This window comes from Cenococcum geophilum (genome assembly GCF_001692895.1).
Source record: "Cenococcum geophilum 1.58 unplaced genomic scaffold K441scaffold_46, whole genome shotgun sequence".
Lineage (NCBI taxonomy): Eukaryota > Fungi > Ascomycota > Dothideomycetes > Gloniales > Gloniaceae > Cenococcum > Cenococcum geophilum.
In genome coordinates this window covers 770,495-788,724 of record NW_027137604.1, presented here as the reverse complement: position 1 = coordinate 788,724, position 18,230 = coordinate 770,495, and the positions used below count along the sequence as shown (strand labels likewise).

At 44.1% G+C, this 18,230-nt stretch overlaps 3 protein-coding genes across 3 annotated transcripts; all 3 read left to right on the top strand.

Annotated features, from left to right (window-relative positions):
- Positions 1 to 33: 33 nt before the first annotated feature.
- Positions 34 to 961, top strand: K441DRAFT_680223 (uncharacterized protein; the record flags this gene model as incomplete). The annotated part of the gene is made up of 2 exons (XM_067651352.1): positions 34 to 620; positions 742 to 961. 2 exons carry the CDS (start codon positions 34 to 36, stop codon positions 959 to 961), a joined length of 807 nt encoding a protein of 268 aa, XP_067500115.1.
- An 809-nt stretch (positions 962 to 1,770) lies between these two features.
- On the top strand, positions 1,771 to 3,377 carry K441DRAFT_665911 (glycoside hydrolase family 75 protein). The gene is made up of 3 exons (XM_067649570.1): positions 1,771 to 2,061; positions 2,197 to 2,565; positions 2,726 to 3,377. Exons 1-3 carry the CDS (start codon positions 1,963 to 1,965, stop codon positions 3,035 to 3,037), a joined length of 780 nt encoding a protein of 259 aa, XP_067500114.1. The 5' UTR covers positions 1,771 to 1,962; the 3' UTR covers positions 3,038 to 3,377.
- Positions 3,378 to 5,794: 2,417 nt separating this feature from the next.
- On the top strand, positions 5,795 to 7,281 carry K441DRAFT_699003 (uncharacterized protein; the record flags this gene model as incomplete). The annotated part of the gene is made up of 2 exons (XM_067653114.1): positions 5,795 to 5,968; positions 6,027 to 7,281. The coding sequence occupies 2 exons, from the start codon at positions 5,795 to 5,797 to the stop codon at positions 6,996 to 6,998; spliced, it is 1,146 nt and encodes a 381-aa protein (XP_067500113.1). The 3' UTR covers positions 6,999 to 7,281.
- Between the last annotated feature and the right edge of the window lie 10,949 nt (positions 7,282 to 18,230).

The window sequence follows — 18,230 nt, the reverse complement described above, 5'->3', positions numbered from 1 at the left end:
ACCCACCCAGACCAACTCAATCTCAACCCCAAAATGGCATCCCAAACCAACCTCCCCGAAATCTCCCGCTATATCACAACCCACGACCCACACACCGGCCTCTCAATCTTCTCCCCTTTCCACGCCGCCACCGTCCCGAAAACGACTCTCCCTAACGGCTCCGCCTTTCAACTCGACTACACCACCTCCAGCACTCCGGTAACCTACACCGCCGACGCGGACATCAGCGCCTACAACGCGCACCTCGCATCCCACCCGCCCCTGCCGCCCGCCCACACAACCCCCAACGGCACCGTCCTGCGCCACACCGAGATGCCGCCGGGCGGCGCGACGCCGATGCACCGCACGCTGACGCTGGACTACGCGGTCGTGCTGGACGGCGAGGTGGAGCTGGTGCTGGACGGCGGCGAGGCGCGGGTGCTGAGGCGCGGCGACACGGTCGTTCAGCGCGGGACGATGCACGCGTGGCGGAATCGCAGCCGGACGGAGTGGGTGCGGATGCTGTGCGTGCTGATGCCCGTTGAGGAGGGGTGGATGGTGAAAGGCGAGGTCATGAGGCAGGAGTTTAGGGGGTCGCTACCACAGGCGCAACAGACGCAGCAGGTGCAGACGCTGGTTGAGTGAGTGGGTTTGCTCGTCCCTTGTGCTCTATTTACCCTTCGCTTCGCTTTTTCTTGCGGTCCTCATGTTTCTCACGACTGCTTTTTGCGTAAGGGAGAAGTGCTAATGTAGGTGCAACAGGACTCCCCGCGTTGAACTACGGGGCGGCGGTGGCGGTGGCAGTGGCAGTGACAGAGGCGCTGGGTGTCCGCGAGCTCAGAGTCGTGGCCGGTTCTTCGGCAGGAGGGAGCAGTCGCTCTCGCAGGCCTCGCAGGTGGAGGAGAGCAGTAGCAGCAGCGTGAGCAGCGTGAGCAGTCCGCAGGGGGGGAGCGAGAAGAAGTTTGGGTTATTCAGTCGTTGATTTTCATTGGTTCGTTCGTTTTCGTTATGCTGTATTGCGATCTGCTATCCCTTCCCACGTTGTTTTGTGTACACAGCTATCGATAAGAATCTGGCCAATAAGAGGCTCTCAATCAGCCCTCTGTGGTAAGGACCGGCACGGTGTTCCTAGGCTTAGCGCCAAGCTGTGGACGCAACGTGGGAAGGGATAGTTTGGCCTATGCTATATTTTGGCATTTGCTATATTTCTAGGATTTTACGATATCTTTGGTATCGAGGTCTGTCCACAGCCTGCCTAGCGATCTCGTAGGCGTGTATGGGTAGCTGAATTAAATGTGCCTTCTTTCGTCCACGCTGGTGCAGATTACATGAAGGGGGTTTTGGAGCCTCGCAGCTGGTCAGCTTACCATAATAACTGAGACCTGGGCCCAAGCACGCTTACTATCCAGGTTGTGCAGCTGAGGTTTAAACCCCTCTCCAATTTCATTCCTCGCCAATAGTCCGGCCTGCAGTCGTAAAATAAAGCCCTGGCTACTCGCTTCCGCCCTTCTGGAACACCCAAACGTTGCGCCCGCACAACCACGCTTGGCGGGGGTCCTTCATCCCCGGAAACGTCTGCATGCGGCAGCTACCGTCCTGTGGTGTCAAGGGTAAGTTTTGTGCCAAGTCCCTTACAAATTATTAGAGTCTTGGCATAAACTTACCCTTGATACCACAGTAGTTGCCCACCCGCTTTGCCAGCTGGACTAATTTTGTACTAGTCTTAGTCATCCAATACGATGACCACATCAATTCTTGTGACACACGCTCGGATCTTTCCTGTCATCAGCCCGTCGCCGTGCTGTAAATCAGCTGGAGCGTATAAAGAGGAGAAGAGCGCGCGTTGAGGAGAGTGCTCATCCCGCAGCTAGGACGCAATTGCGAGAATTTCTTAGGCTGTACTATTTATTTTACGACTTCTAGATTCCTCGGCTTCAAGATTTCACAACTTTCGGGCATTTCGGGCTCCAGCCAAAAAAAAATATGTCACGCCTACCTCTCCTCGTCCTCGCAACAGCCGTCCTGCGCGCTCTCGCCCGCGACATCCCAGAAAACGTCCAGGACTTCTACGATGCGAACATCGTGCGTCTCTCCCTCTCCCAATTCCCTACCCCACCTCTCCCTCTCTGTATATATATACAAACCCTCTCCAATCCACAATACACTTATATTTATTCCCCACACCTCCAAAAACCCTCCACTAACATCCCCCGCTAGGGCGGCGACTGCGCCAACCCCCTCTCCGACGCCTTCACCGACGGCCAAACCTCCACCGCCAACATCGTCTACTGCAGCGACGCCTCCACCGGCGCCGTGTACCTCAAAGGCCCCGACGGCACCTACGACGACATGGACATCGACTGCGACGGTCTGAATGCGTCGGAGGGGCTGTGCAACAACGACCCCTCGGGCCAGTCGCAGACCGCGTTCCAGAGCGAGGTGCAGGAGTTCGGGATCGCGGATCTGGACGCGCACGTGCATCCGTACGTTGTGCTGGGGAACGAGGGCGAGGATCCGAGTTTTGATCCGCAGAGCGCGGGGATACAGCCGTTGAGCGTGGTGGCGGTGGTGTGTAATGGGCAGTTGGTGAGTCTGCGGCCCCGTCCCACCTTTTCCCCCTTTTCCCGGGAGCAAGAGCGAAATTGGTCATTGGTTCCCTAGGCTGGTTCGGGCTGAGGCGGGAGGTGGGAGGCTGGAGAGAGCGGAGCGAGCGGAGCGATGACGGGCTGGGCTGACATCCCGCTAGATCTACGGCGTCTGGGGCGATACCAACGGCGGCACTTCGACCGGCGAAGCGTCGCTGGCACTTGGGCAGCTGTGTTTCGGTGACGATGCGGTCAGTGGGGATAATGGGCATACTGAGCATGATATCCTGTATATTGCGTTTCCGGGCGATGACGCTGTACCAGGCAGCGGGGCGGACTGGACGGCGGCGACGAAGGAGGATTTCGAGAGCAGTATTCAGGAGCTTGGGGATAGCCTTGTTGCGGGGTTAGGTGCGGAAGGCCAGAGGGAGGTTAGAGGGGTGAGGAGGTGGAGGGGGAGGGGGAAGAATTGAAGGGAGGGACGGAGCGGTTGAGAGGATGTGTTGGGGGTGAGTTGGTGATGAATTATGGGTAGGTGGGGGTTATAGGTTGCTTGTCAGTAAACCATATGAGAGAATTACCTTTTGGAGTTTTCTTTCTGCCCCGTTGACAACTTCGCGCCGAATAGGTGGTGGGTACGAAATTTGAATCAAGCCAAGATGAACATTCGAGCAATGAACTGGAAAGTTAGAAGCGAAGGACTTGGATTTCCTGCTGCTTTAGAGCAAGGCTCGAGCATATTTAGCGCGCTAAATAATGGAAATAGATAAGTTTATAGCGTCTCTAAGTGTTGCGAATGAAACTGCGATTACCCTTGATGATGGGTTATTGGGTAGACTACGGAATAAACAGCTGAGGGGCCGCAGGTGTGGGCCAAAATGCCAAGGATAAACCAAGAAATCCGAAATTATTAAAGGCATCGTGGTATCCAGCTTTGATGTGGTGGCCCTTCGTCGCGGGGGAAATATAATACCAACTCCCTGCCACCAGCAGTGGTGATGTTCGGCCTAGCATTGAAATCACCTTTGCTGAAGCCGACTCTGACTTGATTTGCTAAATGGTTCTACGCAGAGGGCGAGATCAAAAATGAGGTCCGCCTTGGTTTTTAACCGCCGACACGTAGAACAAAAATTTCGCGCATCCGTTGGTGAAGGTTATTCTAATGCGGATGGAAAATCGCGAGTGAAGGACAGCATGGAGAGGAGAAGTAGAGCCAAGAAAGTAAATACTGTACATGGATTCGTCTAGTAACGTGTTTTATCATCTAGTAATATCAGTCATCCGGTAGCCCCAAAAATTGGAAAAACTGCACCTTAATATCTTAACAACGGCTTAATAATAAATTCCAAAATTTTATAATTAGCCTTTCGTGCCTACATTAAGGCTTTTAATAAAGTTCTAGTATAATAAGCCTGGCCATTATTAAAATATCGGGTTTTGGCCCCTAATTTTAAGTTAAATTACGATATTTTTAGAGCTACTTAATAGATTATTTTTTAAATCTAATAAGAGGTTTAAAATAGGTATAAAAGGCTAATTATAAAATTTTGGTTTTTATTGTTAAGCCGTTGTTAAGATATTAAGGTGCAGTTTTTCCAATTTTTGGTCGTTTTTGGGGCTACCGGATTACGCTTGCCGATGGCGGGCAGTTTGGGACAGCAGGGCCGTTTTCATCGGATTATCTTCCGTTTTCCGTCAAGAATAACTATGTTTACGTCTGTAAACGTGCAGGCTTTATTTGGTGAAATGTAGCTTTGACTCGAACATTTTCATGGTGCCGCATCTTCCTGCACTATACAGTACGACTTGCCCATCATTTGATTTGATACCTGCGACGCCTCCACTGAAGTATTGCCTTCCGATCATACCACCCTCAAAGCTGAAAGCCCCCGAAACATTGCGTCATGAATAGGCCGGGATTTAGTAATTCAGCTCGAGAAGAATTGTCCGCAAAGTTAAATCTGAGACCCCATATCCACATCTTCTGGAGCATATTGCGGTGGCTGCCCCACACACACGCTCAAGCCAATTATCCCAGACCTAAAACCTTGAGGCGCCGAGCACCTTTTAGCATACTTTGAGGAGGAAAGTTCAATCACCGATGCCCCTGCATCTTGATACTGGATATGGCAGAGATGCGTCGTTACAGCGCCACTGCTCGGCAGTTCCCCTACTGGCAGTTCCCCTGCTGTCCCGCGTTTTCTTCCTTGGCAGGGCGGACAGACCTCTCCAGACCTGCATGGGCCACTCCATCCACGAACAACATTCGCACTAAAAGGATCGTCGAAGGCGGGGAGTTTGTTGCGAGCTAGGGGAGCTAGATTCGGCTTAGATCGTCGCTTCCGTTCATCGCTCGGAAATGATACTGGCTTCTCGGAGCTTTTAAATGCCTCTGCTTATGCTGCGTCGCCCGAAAAGGAGTTTTCACAAAATGAACTTCTCAGAAACTTTCCTTTCAGGAGACCAGATATTGAGAAACTAAAAAAACCTGCCCTAGGGTATGGATTCCGGCTCATGCGAGTGACTGACTCAGGTACAATTCATCTGCGAACTTTATTTTACGTGAACAGGGTGAAACACGACTGACGGGCCGCCTCCTGAAAACCTTGACTTCTCCACGATTCGCTTTCTGGGCAGCTAGTCATAGGCTGGCTTCGAAAATCCTCTTTAGGCCCAGCCAATTATGTAAAGACGGCTTTGAGAATTACTCGTATCAAGCATGGACCTGACTTTTGTCTGTTTTGAGATACACCTACTGCAGGCTTACGGCTGCCCGCGAAAAATCTGGACCCTGAAGGCTTTGCTTTGAATTGCTTTCGGTGCTGCGAAATCATTTCGCGTGTAATACAGAGCTATGCAGCCGCTCTTGTATTCCCGTAGCATGAAGACCGATAAAACGGAATAGCTAATAAACTGCCCCCGAGACATGCCCTCCGGCCGTAATAAGCGTGCCAATACGGCGAATCGAAAGGGTGAGATGCGAGATGTCGACTGGGCAAGCCACTATGCAGCTAAAACCTTGTCTGCGACGCCAGGCCAACGGCAAAGGTCAACACAAAGCGAAGCCGGCTAGGGATGGCTGATGTGATCTTGGGAATATATCTATATAGTATGTCCTCACTGCATGGCTTGCTGGACCGCACAACTCTCCGCTTCTCTAAGCAGCAACGTACTTAGTCCCGCTTCCTGTCTGAGCTTTCCAGAGGCAGGTGGAGCACATCTTGAGTACCATGGCCACCCAAACAGCTGCACCTGGCCCGAACGTCAACCACGCTCCAGAATTACTAGGTATCACTGGAGCGCTGTATATCGTCGCACTTCTGCTATGGGGAACAAGGATGTATTCTCGACTCCGACCCACACCAATGCTAGGATGGGATGACTACACAATCACGTTAGGCATTGTGAGTAGACCACTGCCTACTTCTGCGCCGTCTTCAAAACGCTAACGAATCCCGAGAGGTCATAGGAATAATAGGATGGGGCTTCTTCGTAGTCTCCACCGTGCATGGCGTCGGCCGCCACAACTACTACGTCAGTCCATCTGACCAAATCATGGCGCAACGCTGGCTCTTTGCCAGCGAAGCGCCTTGGCCAATCGCGGTGATGTTTGTCAAGATCAGCATTGCTTGCATGCTCCTTCGTATCAAGCGAAGTAAGCCATGGCTAGCCTTCCTATATATCATGATCGCTATTCAGGTAGCGACTTGCATCGGCTCCGTCGCATTCATACTCTTCCGATGCATTCCTCTGCGCGCACATTGGGATCCCAGCGTAACCAATGCTCGATGTGTGAGTATTAAGTCAATATATTATAGCATCTACATCACCGCGGTAGTTTCCATCGTAACCGACCTGACATTGGCCTTCCTACCATTAGCCTTCATCCGGAAAATGCAGCGACCTCTACGCGACAAGATCGTCCTCTCAGCACTCATGGGCCTCGGCATCTTCGCAACCATCATGTCCATTGTCAAAACCACCGTCGTGAAACACTACGGCGCGACGGGGGATATTCTCTGGGACAGCATCGATCTCTCCCTGTGGAGTATCCTCGAAGAGCAGGCGGGCATCATCGCCGCCTGCATCCCTTGCCTAAGGTCGCCCTTTGAGCGGATCCTCGACCGCATCCGCTTCGTGCCTGGCGGAGAGCGGGGCCAGGACGCTAGCAGCGTCACTTACATTGGCGATAGGAGGTCGTACCAGATCTCTAGTCCAAAAAGGCTCTCGAAGAACACGAGTGGGGTTGCGGATGCGGATGCGCTGAGTGAAGAGCCGGTTCTGCCTTTTGAGAATGACAGAGTGAATAGGCAGTCTGCGACCGGGCGGATCTTGAAAACGACGGAGCTGCATGTTTCGGAAGAGGTGTCGAGGGTAGAGTCGGCGGGAGGGGTGGAGAGTTGGAGGACGGACTGTGAGAAGGGCCTTGTGTGAGAATGACGCTGAGTAGTGTTGCAGAATGAGATTTAGCATGGAGGGTATCTGGGAATTTTGTCTGATGTTAATTTTGAAAGGCGTTATGAAGCGCGGCTATCTTGATACTTCTGGGATGCTGCATAGAGCATTGGGCCGTATCAGAAGGCGTTGATACTTTTGGGTGTTTTTTTAGTGGTATTCGGACAAGCTATGACCTCTATATACAATCCTCATCACTTCGTAGAACAATGGAGCAGGGCGGCGAGGTGGGGTTAGGCAGATGCATCTAGATCAGAAACGCGTTTAGAGATGTGGCCGAGCATTTGGTGAAACGAATTGCAATGTAACTGTAATTAAAAGTGACTCTACATGCCTAAATTATATTTTGAGATGGTTCGCTCTAGCTACATGTATCAATGACTCCACGGTGGCTCATTTAATGTTACCTCAGCAGGCTCAGACCATAGAATTCAATTAGCGGATATTGCTAACCTTTTTGTCAAAAAGTTGATTCTATGGTCTACTCGCCGCACCGACCAAGAGCAGAGCGGTTAGAGCCGTAGCTTTACAGGACTGTAGGAGTACTATAGACAAAAAATATTGCGATAGTAATAAGTCTATTTTACTAGGAGATATAAACCTTTACTACCCGCAGTAGGGAGGTATCTATATCGCCGCTAAACTATAGGTAGAGAGCCTACTAGAAGCTATAGATAGTTAAGGCCTTAAGCTAGCTACCTCCCTAAGGGCAACTACCTAATAAAGAGGTATAGCCAAGAGTATAATCGACCTTATATTTATAGATAAAGGCCTATGCTAAAGGCTTAAGGGATATACCCCTAAAGAGGAGTAGGTGCTTATTTTAGACTATATACCTATCTAGGTATTAGAGGTCCGGGTTAGGCTTAGTATAACCTCGGGTTACGCACGACCCCCCAAGGTCCGCGACATATCGTCCAAATATTACCCCCCCCTTTGGTGGTGGCCCCTACTTTTTAGACGCGTTTTTAAGGCCTAGGTTAGTACTAGGTTAGTATAGAGGGCCTTAGCGCGCCTTCGACCTTACCGTCGCCTCGACGATCTATTTTCCAACCCTCTCCTATCCTTATGCCCGCGCTAGCTCGCGTAGGGCTTCTGATTTTATATAGAAAGGCCTACCGTAATTATAATTGTATAATATAAAGCCCTCTTCTCCTTCTTCTCCTTTAATATTTACGCGTTCGGTAGCTTTATTTACCCACGCCGCGCTTACGCGTCTCCCCCTTACCTCTTATAGATATGGAGTCTTTTAAGAATCTCCTTACCCTATAGTCCACTTTATAGTTAACAAAAGCCCCTTTAGCCTCCTCCCCCTATAGCCTCTAGAGCGAATTTAAGGCCCAGATAGTACGGCTACACGATATTTATAAGGCCTAGCGCTTAAAGAATACTATAAGGGCATATAAGCTAAAGTAGAAAAAGTGGGAAGACTAGTATATAAGACTAAAAGGTAATATAAACGGCGCCTAGGTAATAGAAGATAAGCTTTACCTATTTTTAGAGTAGTAAGTTATTAACTAAGAATTATAGGCTGCTAGTTATTAACCAAGAATTATAAGCTGCTAGTTATTAAAAATAGAAGTTAAAATAGAAAGAGATATAAAAAGATAGTAAGCGGGTAAAGAAGAGATAGAAGATAATTAAGCGGGTAAGGTAGCTAGGGGGGAAGGCAGCCGTAGGGGCAGCTATAGGGGTAGCTGTAAGTATAGGGGAGGAAGCTATAAAGGAGGAAGGGGAGATATAGGATAAGGAGGCCCTAAACGCCCTATTTAACGAGATAGTCCAATACTTAGTTATAAATAGCTACGTCTCCGCTATTACTAAGCTTTACGCATAGTAGTTAAAAGGTAAAATTTTACAGCCGCTATAGGGGGTAAAGCTCTTAGTAGTACTAGATAGCGTCCGCTATAATAAGAACTGGATTTAACGCGTTAACTTTATTAATTAAGGCCTATTTATAATTACTAGCGGCTATAATATTAAAGGGCTTAAAAAGGCGATTACTTAGTACTAGGAGATGGGCTCTAAGATACCAGGTTTAGTTAAGTTTTACCTTTAAACTATAGCTAAGTATTTATTAGGTTTGTATATACCCTATTTAGTTTATATAGCTACCATTTTCTAACCTATTCCTTAGGCTATACTACTATTACCTATAGTAAAAGTAAACGAGACGTTTAGCTTATTAACTTTATCCTTATTAAACTAGAGAACGAAAGGCCTAAACTAAATAAATTAGCGCCGTGTATAATTATATTAATAATATAAGGGAAGCAGAATTAGCACGGCAAGGTTAAGTATATAGGCTATATACGGAACGCTAACCCTATCCTCTACCCCCTCTTTATAGTAGCCTTCTACTTCTTTAACCGCTAGGGTAAAGACGGCGCTAAGAGCTTCCTATTCTTTTAGCAGCTAGAGGACTACTATAACCTATACGTCTTCCCTAGCAGTATTAAAGTACTACAACGGCCGCTAAGCTATTATACGCAGTTTAAATAAAATAAAAAGATATTCTAGGGGGTAGGAATTTACTTAAAGAAGAAGACCTATAGCGCTTATAAGTAGAGCGTCTAATATACTAAGCTTAGCGGCGTTAAGGAGACCTAAATTAAATAGGCCGGATACTAAAATATGGATATAATAATAGGAGCCTACCTTAGCTACCTACCCTATACGTTTATACGGTTAATTGCTAGCTTCCTAAAGGAAGAAAAGGGCTACTTTTTTCCCTACACACGGGAGGTGCCGGAGGAGGCCTTTTATTTAAAGATATGGCCTAAGACTAACGTCTAGCTAAAATATATAAAGGCCTATTACCTAGGTAGGGCCGATAATAAGGTTATACGGCTTAACCTTATAGGCTTAGGATTTCTACGCCTCCTCTATACACTTAGGGTAATCTTATTATAGGACTTAGTAATTTTACGCAAGCAGTTCCCGCTTTACCCCCTATAAAAGGACCCTCTTTTTAGCTGTAAGGAATACTAGAGGTTTACTACATAAGTAAAAAGCTCGCTAGCTAACGTAGTTACGCTAGATAAGCTAATAATGTGGAAATACTAGCCCGCCTATAAGGCCGTAGCTAAGCTAAAATATAAGGCCGTAATCTCTAAGGTAAAGGGGGTTTAATTACGCATATAGACGATTTTAGAACGCCTTAGTGAAATAAAAAGGTTATTAGTATTATTCGCACCTATATAGATTTAGTAAGGGAAGATAGGTATTTAGATAGGGCCTATAGAGTCTATATATCCACCTTTAGGCGAGCCCGCGCCGTCTATTATAATATCTACTATATCCGCGCCGCCTATTTAGCCGTCTATAATATCCGTACTGCCCGCTTAGCCGCCGTTTATAATATCCGCACCGTCCGCTTAGCTATTTATAATATCCGCACTATCTGCTTAGCCGTCTATAATATCCGCACCGCCCACTTAGCCGTTTACTATATTTATATTGCCCCTATTAGTATAGGTACAAGCTAATACTTAACTATCTCTTCTATTTATTCTTAACCTATAGGCGCTGTTAAGGAAATATAAAATGCTTTAAGGTAGTAATTTAGTCTTTTAGCTCTAGATTAAGTAGACTTTAGGGCTAGCAGGTAGGCTATTAATTAAAGCTCTTAATTACTACTAGAGGGCACGCTGGCGGGTTAACGGCAAGGCTATATTCTATAGCCGTCGCTATAGGATTATTAAGGATATAAGATAGCGCGTAAAAGACGGTATGGTAAGAAATAAGAGATAGGCTATTAACTAGCTAGAACAGCTACAAGGCTAGCATTCTTTAGATTAGCTTTATAAGAATATCTAAGGTAAAGAAGGCTCCCTCTTAAGTAGTAAATAATACCTATTTTACTATAGTAACCAAGACGCCTTAATGTAGGACTATACTAGTAACCGAGACGTCTTAATATAGGACTATACTATAGTAACTAAGACGCCTTAATATAGAACTGTACTGTAGTAACTAAGACGCCTTAATATAGAACTGCACTATAGTAACTAAAACGCCTTAATATACGACTGCACTGTATTAACTAAGACGCCTTAATATAGGACTATACTATAGTAACTAAGACGTCTTAATATAGGACTATACTATAGTAACTAAGACGCCTTAATATAGGACTATACTATAGTAACTAAGACGCCTTAATATAGGAATAGAGCCTATTTAGGTGTTATAAATTTAGAGTAATATTACGCGACCGTCTAGAAGTACCAATTTAATACAAATTATGTACCTTTTCGCCTAAAATCGCGTGCGAAAGTACTTGGGGGTGGTCGCAACGCGACCTTATATAGGGTTCGGGCGCGTTATTAGTAGGGGTAGCCCTAACCTTATATTAACCCAGGTCGTAACCGCGCTAAATTAGCCCCCTTAATATATGATAGGTATTAGAGGTCCGGGTTAGGCTTAGTATAACCTTAGGTTACGCATAACCCTCTAAGGTCCGCGATATATTGTCCAAATATTACCCCCCCCCTTTAGTAGTGGCCCCTACTTTTTAGACGCGTTTTTAAGGCTTAGGTTAGTACTAGGTTAGTATAGAGGGCCTTAGCGCGCCTTCAACCTTACCGTTACCTTAACAATCTATTTTCTAATCCTCTTCTATTCTTATGCCCGCGCTAGCTTACGTAAGGCTTCTAATTTTATATAGAAAGGCCTACTATAATTATAATTATATAATATAAAGCCCTCTTCTCCTTCTTTTCCTTTAATATTTACGCGTTTAGTAGCTTTATTTACCTACGCCGCGCTTATATATCTCCCCCTTACCTCTTATAAATATAGAGTCTTTTAAGAATCTCCTTACCCTATAGTCTACTTTATAGTTAACGAAAGCCCCCCTAGCTTCCTTCCCTATAGCCTCTAGAGCGAATTTAAGGCCTAGATAGTACGGCTATATAATATTTATAAGGCCTAGCGCTTAAAGAATACTATAAGGGCGTATAAGCTAAAGTANAAANAGTNGGAAGACTAGTNNNCGAGANTANAAGGTAATATANACGGCGCCTAGGTAANAGAAGATAAGCTTTACCTATTTTTAGAGNAGTAAGTTATTAACTAAGAATTATAGGCTGCTAGCTATTAAAAATAGAAGTTAAAACAGAAAGAGATATAGAAAGATAGTAAGCGGGTAAAGAAAAGGTAGAAGATAGTTAAGCGGGTAAGGTAGCTAGGGGGGGAGGTAGCCGTAGGGGCAGCTATAAGGGTAGCTGTAAGTATAGGGGAGGAAGCTATAAAGGAGGAAGGGGAGATATAGGACGAGAAGGCTTTAAACGCCCTATTTAACGAGATAGTCTAATACTCAGTTATAAATAGCTACGTCTTTACTATTACTAAGCTTTATGCATAGTAGTTAAAAGGTAAGATCTTATAGCCGCTATAGGGGGTAAAGCTCTCGGTAGTACTAGATAGCGTCCACTATAATAAGAACTAGATTTAACGCGTTAACTTTATTAATTAAGGCCTATTTATAATTACTAGCGGCTATAATATTAAAGGGCTTAAAAAGGCGATTACTTAGTGCTAGGAGATAGGCTCTAAGATGCTAGGTTTAGTTAAGTTTTACCTTTAAACTATAGCTAAGCATTTATTAGATTTGTATATACCCTATTTAATCTATACAGCTGCCGTTTTCTAACCTATTTCTTAAGCTATACTACTGTTACCTATAGTAAAAGTAGAGGCCGTCGAAATCGGACTCTATACCTGTACGTGGTGACGGCTACGAACCTAGTCTTTGAAGTTTAGATTCAGAGCCAACGCAGAGACGTTGTATAGCGTGCGGATAGGACCTGTGGTGGTTATAGGCGTTAAGGGCGGTAGTGAAAAATTTTCAGATGGTAAGATCTTAAAAACCACTACTGTTGGCTCTCTATAGTACGATAACTACTACATTCTCCTATCTAGGGCACCTATACAATCCAACATGGATGCACAGTATTTAATATCACCCCCCGTCCCCCAGTAGAAAGTATTAATAACCTTATATTAACAAATAAGCAAATGCGAATAAACGAACGAACGAGTAAATATACGGCCCCTTCTAACCCCTAGGGCGATCGCCCGCGGAGCATGCGGTCACTCGCCGTACTGCTATAATACTACTAAAAGTAGCAGCTGGATAACCCCATACGGTTTTCCTTGTCTCCTCTTAACGGAGTAGTGCCCTTAGAGAGGGCCTAGTAACTAGGGCCTAGGCATAAAAGATAGCCAGATATATATATATACATCCCGCTTTTATCTTTTAGTTTTAAGATAGTAGAACGGATGAATCCCCCTTACGCCTTTAATAGGCCTTAGGGGGGGGGGAGGCATGGCGTATATGGTAATAGTTAATAAGAGATAGTATATAGGGGTAGTTAAGATATAGAGCACAACTATAAGCATATAGCAATCGATCGGCAAGGCCTAGCTAGGACGTAGTAAACCCTAACTTTAGATAAGCTAGAGAAGGAAGCAGTAGTTCCTAAGGAGTTTAAAACATCTAAGGAGGAGGACGAGCTTTAGGCCCGTAGGGCCGCTGCTCGTGCAGGCATAGTAATTTAGGGTTTTTCATCCTACTAAGGTAGCTTATAGGGTTTTTCCTCCCCCCTAATAGCAAGGGGTTTTTCCTGTTAATATTACTTTCCCCTTATATACGGAGTAGTCTGCGTAGGCCTAGATAGGATCTGTATTAGACATTAATCAAAGAATCTACTACTACTAGTAAAAGTAGATAAGATATTTAGCTTATTAACCTTATCCTTATTAAACTAAAGAATAAAGGGCCTAAACCGGACGAGTTAGCGCCGTGTATAATTATATTAATAATATAAGGGAAGCAGAATTAGTACGGTAAGGTTGAGTATATAGACTATATACGGAACGCTAACCCTATTCTCTACCCCCTCTCTATAGTAGCCTTTTACTTCTTTAACCGCTAGGGTAAAGACAGCGCTAAAAGCTTTCTATTCTTTTAGTAGCTAGAGAACTACTATAACCTATATATCTTCCCTAGCAGTATTAAAGTACTATAACGGCCGCTAAGTTATTATACGCAGTTTAAATAAAATAAAAAGATATTTTAGGGGGTAGGAATTTACTTAAAGGAGAAGACCTATAGCGCCTATAAGTAGAGCGTCTAATATACTAAGCTTAGCGGCGTTAAGGAGACCTAAATTAGATAGGCTAGATGCTAAAATATAGATATAATAATAGGAGCCTACCTTAGCTACCTACTCTATGCGTTTATATAGTCAATTACTAGCTTCCTAAAGGAAGGAAAGGGCTACTTTCTTTCCCGCGCATAGGAGGTGCTAGAGGAGGCCCTTTATTTAAAGATATAGCCTAAGACTAACGTCTGGCTAAAACGTATAAAGGCCTACTACTTAGGTAGGGCCGATAATAAGGTTATATAGCTTAACCTTACAGGCTTAGGATTTTTACGCCTCCTCTACGCGCTTAAGGTAATCCTATTATAGGACTTAGTAATTCTACGTAAGCAGTTCCCGCTCTACCCCTTATAAAAGGACCCCCTTTTTAGCTGTAAAGAATACTAGAGGTTTACTACGTAGGTAAAAAGCTTGCTAGCTAATATAGTTATATTAGATAAGCTAATAATGTGGAAATACTAGCCCGCCTATAAGGCTGTAGCTAAGCTAAAATATAAGGCCGTAATCTCTAAGGTAAAGGGGGTTTAATTACGTATATAGATGATTTTAGAACGCCTTAGCGAAATAGAAAGGTTATTAGTATTATTCGCACTTATATAGATTTAGTAAGGGAAGACTATTAGGAAATTTTTTTTTAGGCACGTTGTTGCAAACGAAAATCGGGGTCTACAAAACCTGCGTAAGTCGCAAATTTGGCAATTTGCGGCGATTTGCAGCAATTTGCTATAAACATATAGGCTACCTATACACGCGCCTACCTTATCTATATATTTATAGCAAATTGCTGCAAATCGCTATAAATTACTAAAATTGCGACTTACGCAGGTTTTGCAGACCCTAATTTTCGCTTGTAATAATATACCTAAAAAAAATTTCTTAATACAGAGGCTCTATATAAGGCTCTATACAAAGCTCTATATAAGGCTTTATATAAAGCTCTATATAAAGCTCTGTACGAAGCTCTATATAAAGCTCTATATAAAGCTTTATATAAAGCTCTACACAAAGCTCTATACGAAGCTCTATATAAAGCTTTGCATAAGGCTTTATATAAAGCTCTACACAAAGCTCTATATATAAAGGCTCTGCACAAGGCTCTATATAAAGTTCTATACAAATTTGTGCACGAAGCTCTATATAAAGCTCTATATAAAGCTCTATATAAAGCTCTACATAAAGCTCTACACAAAGCTCTACATAAAGCTTTACACAATACTCTACATAAAGCTTTGCACGATGCTCTATATAAAGCTTTACACAATGCTTTATATAAAGCTCTATATATAGAGGCTCTATATAAAGCTCTATATAAAGCTCTGTATAAAGCTTTATATAAAGCTTTATATAAGGCTCTATATAAGGCTCTATACAAAGCTCTAGGTATAAAGGCTCTGTATAAGGCTCTATACAAAGCTCTATATAAAGCTCTATATAAAGCTCTATATAAAGCTCTATATAAAGCTCTACACAAAGCTCTACATAAAGCTTTATACAAAGCTCTATATACGGAGGCTCTATACGAAGCTCTATATAAAGCCTTTATATATATACGCGCGACACATTACTATTAGGTCCCCGCTATATTCCTAATAGCCTCTACACATACCTCTACTAAGTATACCCCCTATATATACCTAGGTAGCCACCTTGTTTTTTACCCTTCCTTATATCCTCCCTACCTAGGAAGACACTAAAACGACAGCTAGTAGACAACTATTACCGGAGCTAGACGACCGTCGTTAGAGCTAGATAACCGTTAGAGCTAGACAACCATTATTAGAGCTAAACAACTGTCGCCAGAGCTAGATAACCGTCGCCAGAGCTAGACAACCGTCACCGGAGCTAGATGACCGTCGCTAAAGCTAGACGACCGTCAGAGCCAAACAACCGTTATTAGAGCTAGACAACCGTCGTCAGAGCTAGACAACCGTCGTCAGAGCTAGACGACCGTCGTTAGAGCTAGACGACCGTCGTTAGAGCTAGACGACCGTCGTCAGAGCTAGACGACCGTCGCCGGAGCCAGATGACCGTCGCCAGAGCTGGACGACCGTCGCCGGAGCTAGATGACCGTCGCCAGAGCTAGACGACCGTCGCCGGAGCTAGATGACCGTCGCTAGAGCTAGACAACCGTTAGAGCCAGACAACCATCGTTATCGCCACATGACCGTCGCCAGAGCTACACGATAACCGTTTAAACGACCAGCTAGCGAACACGATAAACGATTCGATCGATTAATTAAATTAAGGTGACATAGACAGGTAGGCATAGATAGGTAGGTATAAACGGGTAGGTATAGACAGACAGGTAGGTAGGTAGGTAGGTAGGTAAGTAGGCAGGTAGGTAGGTAGGTAGGTAGGTAGGTAGGTAGGTAGGTAAGCAGGTAGGCAGGCAGGCAGGTAGGTAGGTAGATAATTTAAAGCCTTTGTAAGAGGCTTCCCCTTAACGCCTAAAGTAGATAGCTCTATATTTTATATAGTTATAATATAAATATATTTAAAAGTATACTATAGAAATCTATGGAAATATGTGATAATTTGGTTATTATATAATATAATTATAATTTATATAGTTACAATTTATACAGTTTTTACAATTCGTATAATTTGTACAATTTGTACAATTCGTATAATTCGTACAGTTTTTATAATTCGTATAATTCGTATAGTTTACGCACTATTTATTTATAGGGTAGCATTTTGCCGCAATTTACTATTAGGTGCTGCAAATTTATTATAAAACGCGCAAATTGCTATTAGGGTGCTGCAAACTTGTTACAAAACGTGCGTTTTGCGCAAATTGCTATCGACTATATCCACCTGCCGCAACCGTACGGTTTACGGCAATTTACCGCAAACCGCAACAACGAGCCCTAAAAAAAATTTCCTAATGGCTACGGGTATTTAAATAGGGCCTACAAAGTCCGTATGTCTACCTTTAGGCGAGCCCGCGCCGTTTACTATAATGTTTACTATATTTACGCCGCCTACTTAGCCATTTATAATATCCGTACTACCTACTTAGCCGCCGTTTATAATATCCACACTATCCGCTTAGCTGTCTATAATATCCGCACCATCTGCTTAGCCGTCTATAATATCCGCACCGCCCACTTAGCCGTTTACTATATTCGCATCGCCCCTATTAGCGTAGGTATAAGCTAATACTTAACTATCTCTCCTATTTATCCTTAACCTATAGACGCCGCTAAGGAAATATAAAATACTTTAAGGCGGTAATTTAGTCTTTTAGCTTTAGACTAAGTAGACTTTAGGGCTAGCGGGTAGGCCATTAATTAAAGCTCTTAATTACTGCTAGGGGGCACACTAGCGGGTTAACGGCAAGGCTATATTCTATAGCCGTCGCCGTAAGATTATTAAGGATATAAGACGGCGCGTAAAAGACGGTATAGCAAAAGATAAAAGATAGGCTATTAACTAGCTGGAACAGCTATAAGGCTAGCATTCTTTAAATTGGCTTTATAAGAATATCTAAGGTAAAGGAGGCTCCCTCTTAAGTAGTAAATAATACCTATTTTACTATAGTAACCAAGACGCCTTAATATAGGACTATACTACAGTAACTAAAACGCCTTAATATAGAACTACACTGTAGTAACTAAGACGCCTTAATATAGAACTGTACTATAGTAACCAAAACGCCTTAATATACGACTGCACTATATTAACTAAGACGCCTTAATATAGGACTATACTATAGTAACCAAGACGTCTTAATATAGGACTGCACTATAGTAACTAAGACGCCTTAATGTAGGAATAGAGCCCGTTTAGGTGTTATAAATTTAGAGTAATATTACGCAACTGTCTAGAAGTACCGATCTAACACAAATTATATACCTTTTCGCCTAAAATCGCGTGCGAAAGTACTTAGGGGCGGTCGCTGCGCGACCTTGTATGGGGTTTGGGCGCGTTATTAGTAGGGGTAGCCCTAACCTCGTATTAACCCAGGTCGTAACCGCGCCAAATTAGCCCCCCCAATATGTGATAGATATAACTAAACCTACAATAATATTAGTATTAC